The sequence below is a fragment of the Misgurnus anguillicaudatus genome, chromosome 11 (assembly GCF_027580225.2).
Source record: "Misgurnus anguillicaudatus chromosome 11, ASM2758022v2, whole genome shotgun sequence".
In the NCBI taxonomy this organism is placed as follows: Eukaryota; Metazoa; Chordata; class Actinopteri; order Cypriniformes; family Cobitidae; genus Misgurnus; species Misgurnus anguillicaudatus.
Window position 1 is genome coordinate 33,657,421 of NC_073347.2, and position 19,819 is coordinate 33,677,239.

Sequence of the window (19,819 nt, forward strand, 5' to 3'; positions counted from 1 at the left end):
TCCTATCAAACCCTGGTGCACTTGCATTCATCTTACTTTACCACCAATGTGCACGTTCAAAAGGATAGAAAAACACAAATCACCGTTTTTTTTTATTCTGGTGTTATTTTGCACAGCAAAGTAAGCGGTGGCTGGGTATATGTGCATCGGAATGGTAATCATGCATTGTAAAAACTAATGATGTCATCATTGGATAAATAGTACGCATAGGTACATATTAAGTTACATATTACACCTTTTTAAAGGGTACTTTGTCTGTAACAGATTGGAACCATTTTTTCTGACAGTGTATTAAACAAAACATCATTAAAGACAACCATACTGTAGCTCATTTAATTTCAACCTTACCCGAGTAGAACTATCATCATTAAAACTTAAACTGTCATAACATTAGATGCTCGTAGTTTGAGTAAAAAATGAAAACCATTTTGGTTTTGAAATAATTCTCTAATCTACAGTATGTAGTCTAGAATTTATAAGATCATCATCAAGCTATAAAGACAGATGCAAAATAAAAAAGAGGCATGTAAGCAATATACTGAGTAGTACAATTAAAATTATCCTAAAAAATATATCACATGCTATTATAATCAACAACAACTTTTCTAACACGCATACACAAATAAATCAACAAACATTTACAGAAAACACAAAGTATTTCCTTGCTCTTTATAAAAATGGTTCCAACTGGGGTAGACCCTTCAAAAATGCGTACAGATATGTATACACTAATATTACCTCTTTAGGTACAAAGGTGTACTTTTTAAAAAGGTACCAGCTAGGGAACAATTTTTGGCCATTTTTTTCTGACAGTGTATGCCTACACGACATAATCCAATCAATGCACTCGGATAACAAAGGCAAGATTCAGATTAGCAACAATATCTAATGATTATACAATCAAAAATGAGAACAACACCTATGGCTCACACATCTATCACGCATGTCATGTCATGGCATCACAATTTAGCAACCATACAAAAGACAACTATATATTTTTTAAAGACTAGCAACATTAAAACTTTGATATAGAAATGAGTATTGGCTGTTTACCAACGTCAAACATAACCTATCCACTTCTTCACAATAACAAGTTTTACTGATTGCATCCACCTGTACCATGTGAGTGTCTTCAATGCATTGACAATATATTAAATGTCAGTGCAGCAGTCAATAAAGCTTTGTGGAATCTGAGAGTCGGTGAGGAAGAATCATTAGGAAACGATTCTGTTCCTTAACAATTATTTCAGCAATTTTGTGAAAGAAAAACAGACCGTGTTTTAAAAGCAATTCTTAATGCATTCACAACCCTCAGCAGCCTGCTGTGAAACAATGAGATTTTAACAGAACAGTAAGAGCTAATCAGAAACAATCGGTTTTATATGATTCTTAGTGTAGACATCCATTCACATTTCCACAATTATTCCATCTAACCACACTGTTGTCTTTGTTATCTCTTATAAACTCATATAGGGTTATTTGTGAGGCAGGCGTCTAAAGGCACCTTCAATGTAAATGCACACATGAGTGACATAAAAATCACAAAAGTTGTGTCCACAAAGACTTTCAAGCACAGGAAACAATTGCTGCGTCCGAAACCGCCTACTACATACTATATAGTACGCGAAAAACAGTAGGCGAGGCGAGTAGTATGTCCGAATACATAGTATTCGAAAAACAGTATGCGAAAAGTACCCGGATGACCTACTACTTCCGGTTAGATTTTGCAGTGTGCATACGATGGACGCTTCACTATCCCATGATGCCCCGGACGAGGAGTTATCCAACGAAGAAGAAGAGGCACGCGGCTGTTTTCGCGCTGAAATGACACGACGTGATGACGACGTATGTCACGTGATGTAACAACATGGCGGATGTAGTATGTCCGAATCTCATTCATACTACCAGGATTCATACTATACAGTACCTACTGTTTTAACGCCAAGTAAGTAGGTACTTCATCTAATTCAGTACCTACTATACAGTATGCGGTTTCGGACGCAGCCAAGGACTCTTCAGCTGATTGTTCAGTCATGCACATCTGATAGAATATAAGACAAGTGCGTATGTGCTTTCATGAAAAGGACAATGCTTAAAGGGTACAGCCAAAAATCTAAATTTGCTGTTTATTTACTCACCCTCAGGCCATCCGATATGTTGGTGGCATTTTTTCTTCAGTAATACAATAAAGATTTTTTTTTTACAGAAACCCCAGTGCTCTGTGATTCATATTCAATGTCAATGGGTCTCATTCACTAATAATTGCGTACGTTTTTCGTATTTATACACACACTTGAACTTCTCGCAAAAACTTTCCGCCTATTTTACAACACGTGCATACGCACATGAATTTGTTCTTATACTTGTTCCTATGGTAGTGAATTTGGAGTGTTCTACGTGAGCGGCCGCATGCACGAGGTGGGTAATTTGCATAAAACACGCCCAAACCAGCTCCATATATGCATTCGTAAATCACAAGCAATACATTTCTTGGTACCTAAATAACCTAAAAAGTTCATAAATTTATACGATTTTTTAAAGTTGCATTCATGCCTTATAGTAATTATGGTATGATTGTCTACTTTTCCCTATTATGATGTATATCCGATTGACACGATTTTTGAAATGAGAAAAAACGTAGGGCCAGACTTGATTTCGTCCATCGAGAACTGATTAGATAGTTGGCTAATCGATGCAATCTTTTTTCCTCGGAGAAACTCCGATAGCCCCGCCCTCGGGCCATTCCTCATAACAGGAAGTAAAGAGAGGTTGTTTCGAGGAGGGGAGGAGATTAACGCTTTTGATTAAAGACTTTGAGGCACATGAATAAAAAAAAGTGCACAGCTGAATAACTTATAATAAACACTGCAATTTTACATATATAAAATAAGAATTGTAATTTTTACAACTTACCTTCTAGTCAGCTATCCATATACTTCGCCTCTACTGTTTTACGAATACTATGAATTCCGACCTATACTCACCTCACATACTGATTTTACTATAAAGTGAAAATAGGCTATTTCTGGTCCAATGATTGAGTTTATTTTAAAATCATTAATTCAATTAAATTTTATTTATATAGTGCTTTTCACAATTGGTAATTGTTTCAAAGCAGCTTTACATTAATAGCAGCAAGAAAAAACACAGAAAAATCGACAGATAGCACAACATAATACAGATAGCATAAACAGCAGAATTTGCTGCGGTTACGAATCAACATTATAAGTGAGCATATTACTAATGTAACGTATAGAAGAGGGTGCTAAGTTAAGCTAATGAAGGCTGACTCTATGGGTTGGAAAACCCCCTAGGAGAAAAAAGCAGGGAGAAAAAAAGTCCTAGGAGGAAAAAAACCCTTGGGAGATATATATATCCTAAAAATCCTATTAGCGTAGGGGGCGTTCACATGTAATGCAAGTGCCACACAGTGATGTGGATTAAGTCAGCTCAGTTCCAGACAGGCTAACTATTGCGGCATAAGTATATTACACATAGTTGAGGATTTAGTAAATTTGTGGGCCCAGGGCAAATCATGTACGGGGCCCCCTATCTGATCTTTAAAACAGTAACAGAAACTTGTTTGACTAAGGCCAGAAGCCCCACTATTCGTCATTAATACTAACATACAGTGGCAAACGGTTCTGTATGACATACTATGCTCAAGACCATGGGAAACGCCAAATTGCAACCCGACCCTACGTGCCAAATTAAGACTCAACGTCTAATAATTCAAAGTTTCAACATATTTCTTAAGAATATTAATAAAATGTACCATGCTTTGAAGTAGGGGTGACCCCGAATAGTCGAAGATTCGATGCATCGATAGGAGAAGCCTGATTCGACTACCAATCTCACAGTCGAATCGTCGCCGATGTGTTATGAAATGAGGATCATTCAATTTTGGCCGTATAAGGGTGCACACATTATCTGATTTCATATATAACAGCTTTCTCACAATATATTAATATACAGCATATTATGATAATGCTGCAAATAATATGTGAAGAAGCAGCTTTCAATAAATATTTTTTAAATGCGTTAATAAATCCAACAATCCCTGTGACAGGGCTACACGTCCATAAGAGGTTTCTATGTTAATAAACCATTGCCTCTTTGTTTCTACATTTTAAAGACAAAGCTGGCAATTCTGGCTATACTTTCGTTCTTTTAATAATTTCTTTATTTTATTTTATTTTATTTATAAATCACTCTGGGTTATCTGATTTATCTATTTGGCTTGTGTTTTGTTTCCGTGAACTTCAGGCATATTGCACATATTTGTTCTGCACCTTGTTACTTCTGACCTTATTTTATTTTAAAAAATTATTTATTATAAACATAAATTCTGATCTAAGTCCGTAAAATTCAAGATTTAAGTCCGTAAATTTTGGATTGCTTTACGTTGTATCGATGTTGCGCTTTTGCGTGCTGGCCATGCTGGCGCATGCAATTTAGCCAAACGCGCTAGGTGCTCTGCGTCTCATATTTAGGAGTTCATCAAACTAAGTATAAAAAACGGATGTTATTCGACGGGTATAAGTTTTAAAATGTATTTAAAACAGCGTGGTTATCTTGTCAAAAGTTTAACTACAAAAGAGGTAAGCCGTTTCTTTAAATTTCCAACCCAGTCTCACCCCATGTCGTCAATATTTGACGACACTTGACCATTCGTCAATATGTGACGCGGAGGGTATACCGAACGAACTGGGGACTTCAATAATATTACGTCAGTTGCATTCTCTTCTCCTATTTTCTTACCATTTTCGCGTCGGTTTAGGGTTAGATTTACATAATGACATCCCTACCCAAACCTAACTCTAACCCCAACGCCAGGTGACAACTGTTTCTAACCCCAACGCCAGGTGACAACTGTTTAATTTCGCGTACACTGTTTAATTTTGCGTAATCTAACCCTAAACCGACGCGAAAATGGTAAGAAAATAGGAGAAGAGAATGCAACGGACGTAATAGTATTGAAGTCCCCAGTTCGTCAAAAAATGACGCGAAAGGTATACCCTCCGCGTCACATATTGACGAATGGTCAAGTGTCGTCAAATATTGACGACATGGGGTGAGACTGTGTTAAAATTTCAGTGATGACACAGAAAATATCTGCACTGAACCTATATTTATGCCTGACACGACTGTCTTTCTTGTGATTTAATATTATGGTCGGTGTTCACTTTCAAATGATAGAAAAAAGATTCCTGAAATAAATAATATAAGAATCATCAGGTGTTTCTCTACCTTAAGTGAATAGAGATGATAAAAGTCAAAGTAAGCAAGCAGTATTTCTGTGCTAAATAATAATGCGTAGTGTCTATAAAATCATTCATTTCAGTGTTTTTCTTGTTACAAATTAACGTTTAATGAATTGTATATAAAGCTTAGTTTTTATCATTTAGCCTAACAATCACAAATTACAGTGGGGCAAAAAAGTATTTAGTCAACCACCAATTGTGCAAGTTCTCCCACTTAAAAAGATGAGAGAGGCCTGTAATTTTCATCATAGGTACACTTTAACTATGAGAGACAAAATGAGGAAAAAAATCCAGAAAATCACATTGTCTGATTTTTTAAGAATTTATTTGCAATTTATGGTGGAAAATAAGTATTTGGTCAACAACAAAAAAGCAAGATTTCTTTCTCTCACAGACCTGTAACTTCTTCTTTAAGAGGATCCTCTGTCCTCCACTTGTTACCTGTATTAATGGCACCTGTTTGAACTTGTTAGCAGTATAAAAGACACCTGTCCACAACCTACAACAGTCAGAATGCAAACTCAACTATGGCCAAGACCAAAGAGCTGTCAAAGGACACCAGAAACAAAATTGTAGACCTGCACCAGGCTGGGAAGACTGAATCTGCAATAGGTAAGCAGCTTGGTGTGAAGAAATCAACTGTGAGAGGAATTATTAGAAAATGAAAGACATACAAGAACACTGATAATCTCCCTCGATCTGGGGCTCCACGCAAGATCTCATCCCGTAGGGTAAAAATTATCACCAGAATGGTGAGCAAAAATCCCAGAACCACACGGGGGGACCTAGTGAATGACCTGCAGAGAGCTGGGACCAAAGTAACAAAGGCTACCATCAGTAACACACTATGCAGCCAGGGACTCAATTCCTGCAGTGCCAGATGTGTGCACCTGCTTAAGCCAGTACATGTCCGGACCCGTCTGAAGTTTGCTAGAGAGCATTTGGATGATCCAGAAGAAGAGTGGGAGAATGTCATATGGTCAGATGAAACCAAAACATAACTTTTTGGTAGAAACTCAACTTCTTGTGTTTGGAGGAGAAAGATGCTGAGTTGCATCCAAAGAACACCATACCTACTGTGAAGCATGGGGGTGGAAACCTCATGCTTTGGGTCTGTTTTTTTGCAAAGGGACCAGGACAACTGATCCGAGTTAAGGAAAGAATGAATGGGGCCATGTATCGTGAGATTTTGACTCAAAACCTCCTTTCGTCAGCAAGGGCATTGAAGATGAAACGTGGCTGGATCTTTCAGTATGGCAGTGATCCCAAACATACCGCCCGGGCAAAGAAGGAGTGGTTTCGTAAGAATAATTTCAAGGTCCTGGAGTGGCCTAGCCAGTCTCCAGATCTCAACCCCATAGAAAATCTTTGGAGGGAGTTGAAATTCCGTGTTGCCCAGCGACAGCCCCAAAACATCACTGCTCTAGAGGAGATCTGCATGGAGGAATGGGCCAAACTACCAGCAACAATATGTAAAAACCTTGTGGAGACTTACAGAAAACGTTTGATCTCTGTCATTGCCAACAAAGGGTATATAACAAAGTATTGACATAAACTTTTGTTATTGACCAAATACTTATTTTTCACCATGATTTGCAGGTGGATTCTTAAAAAAGTCGGACAATGTGATTTTCTGGATTTTTTTTCTCATTTTGTCTCTCATAGTTGACGTGTGCCTTTGACAAAAATTACAGGCCTCTCTCATCTTTTTAAGTGTGAGAACTTGAACAATTGGTAGCTGACTAAATACTTTTTTGCCCCACTGTATATGTCATTTGTCAGTTATTAGGTCATGACTGCTTTAAAGTGCTAAATCTCCAAATTAATAAATATTATTAATGTAGCCGGGGTTTCCAAGGCAGGATCACATTTGTTATTTTTTTAGGATTAAGTTATTGAAATGTTTTTTTATATATATCTTTGTGTGATGTTCTGTAGATTGTGACTTTAAAATGTTATGAGAAATGATTAAACAAATGTTTATGCTGCCTTGCATTTTACCTTAAAAAAAATATAAAAATGCATCGTCAGTTTTGTCTTTGTTCATCACTTGAAAGACAGTTTTGGTTACTTTTTCAGAAAGTTGTTTATGTGTGCTGCTTGTGAAAGAAAATAAAAGTTACCCATTTGTACCTGGTCTGGTCCCGTCCCGTCCCAACCCATGCACATACACATAGATGATTCGACTATCTGTCGACTATAGAAAGATTCAACATTTCTGATTCAAATATGTAAATCCTTAGTCGAGGACACCCCTAACACTAATACTTCGCATACTGATTTTTATATACTATAAAGTGAAAGTAGGCTATTTCGGGCCCAATGATTGAGTATATTTTAAAATCATTACATTATGTCGTCCAACCTAAATTAGTTGAGAACTGCATATTTTTTCCCAAAACATAAATGTAACCAGATTTCATGAAAATCATCGGGTATGAACTAGTATTTGGTTTCCAGCTGCAAAGGGCCAAAGCATAGTCCAGCTGTCATGTCAGTACATTGTCTCGGTATGAATAAATAATAAAATGTGTTCTGTGTCTGTTCCAAGAACCAAAGGAGTGACCCATCCGGTCAAACATCACACACACTCATTCAACATACACACCACCGGACTCATCTGAAATGAAAGAGCCTCACACACACACATATATATTTCTTGATCAACTGGGGCTTATTGTAACCCAGGTCACAGGGTTGACTATTGATCTGAAGCTCAAGGCTCAAGGGGAATAATCAAACCCCGAGAGATAGATTGGAAACTTTGATCTCTCTGCTCAGAGTGTCAAGCGCATTCTTTAAACAAGATCCACAGATGATCTGACTTATTCAACCTTTCGTCTCAGCCCATGAATGCGTTTAAGGACATAAGAACTGTGCTGGGTTACGGGAATAAATAGTTGGAAATATATTTAATCTTTAAGTAAACTAGATTTGCATTTCCCAAAGGAACTGCCAGTACTGGCAAGGCAGCTGAAAACTATGTTAAAGTTTCTGAAAGTTTTCCTTTTTTTAAAAAGAGAGAAAGAGAGAAAAACAGTTCAGTAAAGCAATATAACAGTGATATTTGCTGTAATGTGAATCAATATGAGATTTTCACAATGTAATTTTGAAAAAGTAAACACGAACGAATAAAATATATACTGTAGCACGTTTGCAGCTGAAATGTGATTTAGGCTGAATTAATAACTACACTTTAAGGCATGTCAACACAGCTTTGCATTGTAATGATGTTTCTGAATCTCAGTTCTTTCCACTTCAGTAGATGACCACCATAAGCTCAGGGAATGACAAGATCTTATTAAGATCAGCCTGAGATGGCAAAATAAGGGATGTAAGCTGCTCTTTATTTCTTCATGTCACACCACATCTTTGCAGGTGGATTTCACAGGTCACGCTGTTGTGAGCAGCATTGTGCATGAACAGGTAATGGCTTTTTAAGTACTTTGCTAGACAGTGAGAGAGTAACTGTAGTAAGCGTTCAGTGGCTATACACTATAATAGTATACCATTGTTACAACTGGATTTCAGCAATGCATAATATACACATTTTGCACACAATTTTCTGTATGATCTAATACTTGAAAATTTTGCGAAAGGCCAATGTAAAACAGTGGATGATGCACAAAATTATGTATCTCTCAATGCAATGCATTGAATGAGGATCTTATTTCAATCAGGTGAATAAATGGTATGATAAACATGCAATCTGTATTTTTGTAATTTGACATTTGCTCACATTAAAGTATATCTCAGCGTTACAAAGATCCGGTACTCCACATAAAAATGGACTCTGGATATAAGCCTTGGTGCCCATAAATCACTCTGGGATAACTTTCCATGAGGTTTCCATGGTAACGTTTGGCTTCAGTGTCCGGAATAACAAGGCTATGTAGATCTTTTTTCCCTTTTGGGAGCTCCGAATCTAAAAAAGCTCACATCCACTTCTAAAAGACTGGGGTGATTTAATGAGGCTTTAACTTTGGACCTTTAAAGCCACCGTAGCTGGAGGGGCTGAGCTGGATCTGTGAGTACCGCGGTTCATGAACCCTACTGGGCTAAAACTTAGGACACAGTTTTCCCTGGGCACTTTATAATGGATTCAACAGGCATGAGGGCTTGTTGAAGACCTTCATAAGTGTCGCTCACATATCAATACTAAATCCTAACACACACACAAACCCACAGTAATGTACAAAATTGTAGGTAGTGCAGCTGTACGCCCTTAAAAAATAAAGATGCTTTTTGGCTCTCTGGGTCCATAAAGAACCTTTATTTTTATTAAAGGGATAGTTTGGCCAAAAATGGTATTAAACCCATGATTTACTCAGCCTGAAGCCATCTGAGATGCATATGTCCAATTTGTCAAAAATGTGCATCCATTTACAAAATCCATTTACAAAATAAAACCAAACGGCTCCACGATAATAAACAAAGGCCTTCTTAGCGTAATCTGCGTGGTGTTGTTGTAAAAATATCCAAATTTAAAACTTTATAAACGAAAATAACTAGCTTCTGGTAGCGTACGCAGTTTACGGAGGTTTCTCTGCTGCTGATCTGTGCACCCGTCCTCCGCATTTGTCATACGTCACTAAGAAAAGTGCGTACACTACGCTGATACTCTCTCCTGAATACAGAGGAGTCTAAGATGGCGGCGTTACTGAAAGCTAGTTATTTTCGTTTATAAAGTTTTAAATTTGGATATTTTAAAAAAATGGCGGTGTTACTGAAAGCTAGTTATTTTCAATTATAAAGTTTAAATTTGGATATTTAAAAAAAAAATGGCGGCGTTACTGAAAGCTTGTTATTTTCATTTATAAAGTTTTAAATGTGGATATTTTAAAAAAATGGCGGCGTTACTGAAAGCTAGTTATTTTCGTTAATAAAGTTTTAAATTTGGATATTTAAAAAAAATGGCGGCGTTACTGAAAGCTAGTTATTTTCGTTTATAAAGTTTTAAATTTGGATATTTAAAAAAAAAATGGCGGCGTTACTGAAAGCTAGTTATTTTCATTTATAAAGTTTTAAATTTGGATATTTAAAAAAAAAATGGCGGCGTTACTGAAAGCTAGTTATTTTCGTTTATAAAGTTTTAAATTTGGATATTTAAAAAAAAAATGGTGGCGTTACTGAAAGCTAGTTATTTTCGTTTATAAAGTTTTAAATTTGGATATTTAAAAAAATGCCGGCGTTACTGAAAGCTAGTTATTTTCATTTATAAAGTTTTAAATTTGGATATTTAAAAAAAAAATGGCGGCGTTACTGAAAGCTAGTTATTTTCGTTTATAAAGTTTTAAATTTGGATATTTAAAAAAAAATGGTGGCGTTACTGAAAGCTAGTTATTTTCGTTTATAAAGTTTTAAATTTGGATATTTAAAAAAATGCCGGCGTTACTGAAAGCTAGTTATTTTCGTTTATAAAGTTTTAAATTTGGATATTTAAAAAAAATGGCGGCATTACTGAAAGCTATTTTTTTTCATTTATAAAGTTTTAAATTTGGATATTTAAAAAAAAATGGCGGCGTTACTGAAAGCTAGTTATTTTAATTTATAAAGTTTTAAATTTAGATATTTCTACAACAAAACGGCACGGATTACCCTCAGAATGCCTTTGTTTATCATCGTGGAGCCTTTTGGATTTATTTTGTGAAGGATGGATGCACAATTTTTGGACTTGAAGGAGAGTGTACCCCGTAACTTTACATTTGATTAACTAAAAGATCTAAAACATTTTCTATGTGAAAAACAATGGACATATGCATCTCGGACAGGTTGGGGGTGAGTAAATCCTGGGTTTTTATTTCATTTCTGGCAAAAGAATCCCTTTAAGTATAAGTATAATTTTTGTTACACTTCCCAAATCCCATTTTGGACCAAGACAGCAGGTCACACGCAGGTCTGTTCCTGTAGCTCACATGACAGAGCACAAAGGTATCGCTTCCCAAAGAAAACATATACATTGGATAGACTGTAAACGAATGAATATGAATGCACAGTAAACGTCTCTATGATCAAAACAGCATTACAGTTGTATGACTGTATGGAAAGATTCAGGCCTGGCAATAAAGGAGTAATTTGACAGTAAATAATAACATCAATGCCACTGTGATCAGACCTCTGGGGGAAAGGGAGAGAGACTTAGTGAGAGACATAGAGAGAGAGGATTCAGTAATCTGTAGTCTCTAGATCATTAACACACATCACCCTGCAATTAAAACCTCATTTATCTTAATTACTCAACTAATGGGACGAGACCCTGCAGACACACGCGAACACTCACACACTTCCCCAAAGGACGTCCACAATGACATTCGCACACACACACATGAGTAAATATGTGTGAAAACCCATCAATAACGCTCACACGCGCACATCAGTCTGTCTCTATACACTATACACACGTTTCTGATGCAACGTGCTGTTATCTCTACTACTTATTATTTCATTACTTGCTGAATGATGAAGAATGAACCTGTACATTTTTTACATCACCGGCGACGATGTGTTTATGTATTTGAGATTTGATTGTGATTATTAAAACAAAAAACTTTTTTAAATTTTTGTTAATGAAGATTATACTTTTAATAAATTTTTTTACAAGGTGCAGTAAAAACTTCAGTTGTTTTGTTGAATGTTATCTAAATCAAACAGCTGATCTCTAATGGTATGGGCACACCAAAAGCGAATATGAGCATCGTGTTATTCGCTCTAGATTACTTGTATTTCTCGCGTTAATGAAAACAATGCTCTCCTCCATTTTCTGATACAACCAGACATGTCAATAAGCTCTTCACTTATTGGCTGACACTTCATACAAATTTTACACTCGACTTTAAAAATGTTTAAAGGGGTCATATTATGCGATTTTTTTTTAAAGATGTAAAATAAGTATATGGTGTCCCCAGAGAACATATGTGAAGTTTAAGCTCAAAATACCCCACATATAAGTTACTATAACATGTTAAAATTGCCACTTTGTAGGCGTGAGCAAAAATGTGCCGTTTTTGGGTGTGTCCTTTAAAATGCAAATAAGTTGATGAAATGCAAACACTGATTACAATAATAGTGGTTTGTTGAAATTGAAACTTTATTGTGCTGTCAATTATTTTCTCTCTCTCTGCACCAAATAGCAGTGTCGTGGTTGGATAGTGCAGATTAAGGGGTGGTATTATTGTAATTAGCCTTTCTACCTACATCACAAAACAGGTGAAATCAGAATGGTTTAGCAAAACTAAGGGCCTGTTTACACGAGAACGCTCGAGGGTGAAAACGTAAAAATATTTTATCGGATGTGCCTTTCGTTTACACGGCGACAGCGTTTTGGGGGCTTAAAAACGCCAAAAAAGTGAAACCACCCTTCAGAGTGGAAATCTTAAAAATGATCTACCGTCGTGTTCTCGTCTAAAGAGTAAAAACGCAAAAGTCTGCTCACGGTGGCTCTCGTCGCGTACGCGTTTACGTCACAGGCATGCGCCAGTTCAGGAAAATAACAACAAACATGTCAGATTATTTCCATACACACCTTCAAGTTGCCATAGCAGCTCTGATAAATATACAAGTCTTTCCAGCAGTTGTACGAATTATTCACAGCAAGTATTACTGATCAGAGAAGGCGCATTAATTACCTCAGTGAAACTGTTGATGCGCCAATTCGTCGGAGGCAAACCGGTCGGCTTTGGATGAGACCTGGGCTGTTTCTCAATATGCGTTCTTCAGCGATCTTGCATTCTCGTGTCCTTGCTCTACGTCATCATTAACAGTTGAAGTTCATTCCAATTCTCAAGAACGCAAGTTGCCACCTAGCCGCCTGGAGTGCATACTACATCAAATATCACACACTTTTGCGTCACCATATGCACGCAGATTTCCCCCTCCAAATGCTCGTATAAACGCGGAATAAAAAGTGATAACGCAACGCCACTTTTGCGGTTTCTTTTCAGATCGTTTCCATGTAAACGTAGCCTAAGTTAATGGGTTGTTATAAATTAGAAGAAAACACTCCTCACCTGCCAATGACGAGTTTTTATGGCAATCCATATTTCCACTATTATCAATCAGGTGGCGCTCTTACCCAACTTATAAAACACTAAAGTATCCACTGATCCAAAAACATTAAAAACTTTGTGTATGATTTGATCATCGTTCTGAATCAGATCTCTAACACAATTCCTTTACAAAAATGCAATTATCTCAACCATTTGCTCAAAATTGGGTATTTTTGAAGAAACCTACCCATATTTGGTGTCGATTAAAAAGAGAATTTTTTTTCATTTGATATAATGTATTTTTATATATTTAAAGAAAATTTTCTTAAAGGCATTAAACTTTTGTAAAAATCATAAAAAAATGTTGGCGCTGGCTAGTAACTTTTTTATAAACGCTGGCGGTAAAAAAGTGAAAACTTGCACAGATTGCGAGGTGAGTATTGCACCATTATTGCGGAAATTTGTGTCTATTCGCAACTTTGCATTTTTACTGGTTCTTAATTCATTACTTCCGGTTTTGTGGTGAAAAATCCTAAATCCAAGTTGTCTGGAACGTAGCATTTGTATATAATCTACTTGCGCAAATCATTACATTCGCTGCTGGTGTGCACACACCATTAAAACGGCATGCCCTCTTTAAAAAGCCCCGCCCTCCAAAATCATGGCTAAAATAAAGACTCTTGTTGTTTATAAAACGTGGTGCTGTCAGATGTGAGATTTCCTATGACACTTATTTCAATGACATCTGTCAGTTGGTAGAAACAATTTATGTGTGACATTCAAAATAATAGCTTATGGCACTTTTACGTTTTATGTTTGATAAACCTGTTTTAAATCTATTTGAAGTTAAATGCCAGTATACGCTCTGCAGGCTTGCATAGTCATTAGACAAATTTCATGAATCTCTAATCAAAACTAAGTTCTGCATTGTACAATACTGACTTTTAGGAGACACAAAATGAGATTGCCGTGTGTTGCAGTCGTGTGTAACGTCCTAACCTAACTTCTCATTTTAAAATGAAATATGCTAGAGAGCGGCATCTTCTTGTTCCCTTGCTTCTTTGATTTTTCCCTTTGGATTCACACACAACGACTATGAGAGCGCAAGCAATATGAATTCTAATAAAGCAATTACCATTATGAATGATAACCGGGGATATTCGGCTGATCTAGGGTCAGGGCCCGTGCGATAGCTCTCATGATTACTGAGAATGAAATCAGGTTAAAATAGCAGAGCTCGGCTAGCCTGCGGGAATGTTTAACCCACATCAGGGATCTCTGTCCTATTGATTAGACCATTAGACTAGAAATGCTTGGGGGAAATTTACACAATCCTCTCACCATACGAAACCTTTGCATTAATGTGCCACGATTTCACTTCAAACCCATCAGATTTCTCCTAAATGTCCATCTGAATAAAACTGTGTGGGGGATATTTGGGGAGCTGCATTGCTCCTGTATTGCATCTCAAAAATAATGTAATTACGCCTTTCTGCTCAAAAAATTTTTTAAGAGGCCTTTGGGACGGAGCTAGAAAATTAACCAGGTACCCAACATTACCCAAACTAACATTTATGGACACCTAAGTTATACTTTAAAAGGTTTAAATTGCATGCATTACAAAAAGCTAAAGTTTTTGAAGTTTTACAGAATTAACAAACACTTTTAGTAATTACTTAACCATTCAACTAAGTTTGTCACATTAAATATGAACCAGAAAGTTTGTTTCACTTGTTCATTTTTATTATTGTTATTTAGCTTGCTTGAAACGTCATTTTGAATCAATTGCTACTGATTTTGATATTCTGTATAATGCATTTTACTTATGTCTAACCATGTGTTCACACCAGCCGCATTTGAGGCGTCAAATTTGCATTTACATTTTGAGTTTACTCAAAGCCGCACGTAAAATTCTAGTCATCAAAACATTCACACGGAAATTCGTGTCATGAGAGGGGCTCACTTTCTGTAATCACGTCGCTACAAGAGCAAGCTCCTGATTGGTTAACGTGCGCATTTTTCCACCAAAATTCAAAATTTTTCCAAATTTGCACCATTCACAAAGCTCAATGCGCAAATGTGGTGGAATAGCGTCTACCGCAGTGCGCTAAGCGCCTCATTCACGCTGCGAGACCTCCAGACGCGCATCAACGCGTCTTCACATTGGCTTAACATTGAAATCACTCACGCTTGACACCTCTACCGCGGCTGGTCAGAACACAGCATAAACGTGGGTTCACACCAGCCACGTTTTTAGTAAGACGTGTTTGTTAAAACTAGTTATATTTCCTAATTAAATTAAGACCTAGTCCTGGCTTAAACTAATCTCTGCCCGGGAAACCACCCCGTTGAATTTACTCGTTTTATTCGCGCGTGAAAGCTGCACATGAAATTCTAGTCATCAAGACATTCACGCAGAAATTCGCGTCATGGGAGTGGCTTCTGCAACCCCGCTCACTTCCTGTAATCACGTCACTACTAGAGCAAGCTCCTGATTGGTTAATGCGGCGCGGTTTTCTGAAAAAGTTCCAATTTTTCAACTTGCGTGTTTCCAGAAGCAATGCTCAATTCGTGTCTGGTTCGCGCAAATGAGGCGGAATCACATCTACCGCGCCGTGCTAAACGTCTTTTTCGCACCGGGAGACCTCCAGACACGCGTCAACGCGTCTTTACATTGACTTAACATTCAAATCACTCGCACTTGACGCCTCTACCGCAGCTGGTCTGAACACAACATAACCGTGTGTTCACACCAACCGCGTTTGAGGTGTCAAATTCGCGTCTACCCCGTCTAGTTTGCCGCTTGAACATTTTGGGTTTACTCGTTTCAATCGCACATGAAAGCCGCGCATGAAATTCTAGTCATCGAGACATTCACCCGGAAATTCGCGTCATGGGAGGGGCTTCTGCAACTCCGCTCACTTCCTGTAACCACGTCACTAGACGAGCAAGGTCCTGATTTGTTTTTCCGCCAGATTTTTCAACTCACGTGTTTCCTGCGGCAACGCTCAATTAGCGCCATTTGCGCGAACTAGACGTGTGGATGAGATGGAATTGTGTCTACTGCACCGCGCTAAACGCCTCTAGAACTCCAGACGTGCGTCTTTACATTGACTTAACATTGAAATCACTCGGTCTTGACACCTCTACCGCGGCTGGTATAAACGCAGCATAACACATCAAGATTTTTTTTTGGGGGGGTGCATTTATATACCACTACAGCACACAAAAACCCCATTCAACAGACAGAGAGAACCCTACAGCTACAGAAGGCCCTCGAATGACAATCGTACATTTTAAATATATCAGAGAAAACACATGGCGTAATACTCATGGTGTCTAACTCTTTTTTTCTCCGCTTTACCCCCCCCCCCCCCTTTCTCTCTCTGTCTGTCTCATGTTGATAGCAATGAAAGTGATCTACGAAGGAGGCCAAACATATACACAATGTCGTGGGAAGGTTTGTCCTGCTGTGCTAAGCTCATGTATGGACTGAACCGACAAAAGGTTTTATATATATATATATATATATATATACACACACACACAAACATACATATTATCCTTTAAGACGTATAGCATAGACTAGCGTCTCTCCGAATGGCTGAATTGGAGCATGTAAACAAAACACTGAATGCGAAACAAAAGTGATAATAAATGCACAGTCCTTCTTCCTCTGAGAAGAGTTTTAGTTGTTTGGGGTTTCATGTTAAATGCGAACAAGAAAAATTATGTGCAGTTATGTGTTCAGTCAAAATCCCAATCATGGTAGCACTAGATTCTGTATGACTGACCTGATACGATTGTGTATCCAATTCCACGCGGTCGACCCAAGTCCTGATCGATCGCCCTGAGCTTACGGACTTCATAACCCTGTAGATAGACACACATGCGCAAGCAAACATTCAATAAGACAGAAACAGAATGTGCAAACATCATGATAAACATTTTCATGCATTTGCGAACCCAATGCACTTCTTTCTACAAAATATAAAACCACAAGTAATTTCTTTTGAATGAAATGTCCCAATATTGCTGCACTAACTACAATATACTATAAAATGTCATATATTAAGACACATACAGTAAACGTATCTTAAAGGTGGGGTGGATGATTTTTGAAAAACACTTTGGAAAAGGGAGTTGGGTACCAAAGGGAGTACCAAAACACACTAGCCAATCGTTGCCTGGGTTGCATATGTGCTGGGCGGGTCTATCATCAGAAGGTCCAGATTCTATTGGGGTAGGGGCGTGATTGTTTAGGTGATTTCAATTGTCAACATTTGCTTTCAAAGATCATGCACCCTCCTTTAAAGTCTGTGTAAATTCATTTAGGAGGATTGTTTCTAAACACATTATAAATGTATTGCTGAACCACATTATAAAAACTGAACAAATGTGGAGTTTTCACCATTTTACCCAAACACAATAATAACTAAAGTGCATTAGCATCAGTAGGTCGCCCACTCAGTCGCAAGCATCCATTTAGGTTGTAGCGGTTTCTGAAAGTCGAGAGAGATGTCAGTAAATGGTGCTTTTGATTTTAAGTCCAAAAAAGTCCCTCCATCCTTCACTGAAGTAATCCACATGGGTCCAGGTGGCTAACAAATGCCTTCTGAGGGCAATCAATGTGATTTGGTAAAATATCAATAACTAAAACTTTACAAACTAAAACAACTAGCTTTTGGTAATGAACATGCGCTCATGAGTTTTTTGAAATAGGATGTAACATCTCGTCTTTTTTGTCTCATCTCCACTATGTCCCATTTGCTACATCCCACATCATACGATCCTCGATTGTCTTCAGAGGGCCTTTATTAAGCCTCTGGAGCCATGTGAATTACTTCTGATGATGGATGGATGGATATTTTTGGAATTCAATTCAAAAGCACCATTTACTACCATTATAAAGCTTGGACTAGCCAGGACATTTTCTAATATAACTCTGATTGTGTTTGTCTGAAAAAATGTAATCATATACATCAAGAAATGCTTGAGGATGAAGTAATCATGAAGTAATTTACATTTTTGGCTAAACTATCCCTTTAATATTCCTGTGGATGTAATGGCCCAATTATAATCCTATGGACAATTATGTTTACCATTTTATTATTAAAGGTGCAGTGTGTAAATTTTAGCGGCATCTAGTGGTGAGGTTGCGAATTACAACCAATGGCTCAGTCCACTCCTCACCCCTTGCTTTTGAAATGCATAGAGAAGCTACGGTAGCCGCCACCGGAAAAACACGTCATCGTCGGAGACAACTTAGTAAAAAAAGTTTGTCCATTAAGGGCTTCTGTAGAAACATGGCGGCACAAAATGGTGACTTCCACGTGAGGGAACCCTCGATGTATGTAGATAAAAAGAAATCATTCTAAGGTAATAAAAACATAACGGTTCATTATAAAAAGGTCTTTATACACCACTGATAATATAGTTTTGTATATTATTTTGCATTTCTGTCAAGAGATCCTTATAAAAATTACACATTGCACCTTTAAATGTTTCCTTATTTATATATAAATTTTTATATCTCTCTACAGTTCATAGTCTCTACAGTTTTTGCTAAGATGTATAGCTGCTTTGAAAAAATGCAAAGTTGTGAAAAGTGCTATGGAAATAAATGTAAATTAAAATGTTTAGCCATAAATCCATTAAAACCGAAACTGATACAAACTCTTTCTCTACAGTTCTGCAAAGAACAGAAAGCAATTTTGTTGCTGTATTCAATCACCCTACACATCAGCCATCCCAAAATCAGTCTACAGTAAATGAAGATGCAGAGTTATTCATAGGACAATGTTTCTGAATGAATGGTTTTCTTGCTACAAAGTACAGATCTTTCCAAGTGAACAAACTTTTTTCCTGCTGTTTACAAAGTCTCAGGCTATAACAGAGACAGGTGGGATTTTTCTGTGATCTCCCATGTAGGACATTTTTTCAGAAGGCATCACTTTTAATGATAACGTTGGATAATTAAGAAACAATGCAGTGTTTGAAAAATTATTATTAGGGGGCGTGCACACCGAAGCATTTTTATGTGGACGAAAACGCCTGGCAAATGCCGAATGCCAGCTTTTTTAGCTGAGCGCTTTGTTTATCAGTTGTTGAACGATGCGCCGGTTGGTGATTGTGATATTGGTCCCACCCAGGCCCGGTACTAGGCTTGCTGGACTGGGGGGGCAGTCAGGATTTTTGGGTGGGCAGCCATTTCTCGACTAAAATGATTCATACACTAAAATTATGGATGTTTCAATCCAATATTACTTTGCATGTCTTATAATAAAAGGCCATTTATATGTCATTTTCTAATTTTAAAAGTGGATGCAATTAGATGAATGATTTATAATGTTATAATGATTACACTAGTTTGACACATTTAGTCACAGTTAATGAAATCAGGCAAGCAGGTGATATGAATAAAAAGCTGTACATATAGCTATATTTTATTAATGTTTACACTGCATTTAATCTATTATTACACTTATAGATAAATTAAAGCCATTCTTATACCTACCTACCCAACATATGCCTTTCTTCTAAATAAACACTAGTTAGGCACTTTATTTC

The 19,819-nt window shown here is 37.3% G+C and overlaps 1 protein-coding gene across 1 annotated transcript in view; it reads right to left on the bottom strand.

Moving 5' to 3' along the window:
* Positions 1-19,819, bottom strand: part of cdh23 (cadherin-related 23) — a 386,093-nt gene that overhangs the window by 222,951 nt on the left and 143,323 nt on the right. Inside the window, exon 9 of the mRNA XM_073873573.1 lies at positions 17,044-17,122. Within this exon, the coding sequence (XP_073729674.1) occupies positions 17,044-17,122 (79 nt within the window). The remainder of the gene's footprint in view (positions 1-17,043; positions 17,123-19,819) is intronic.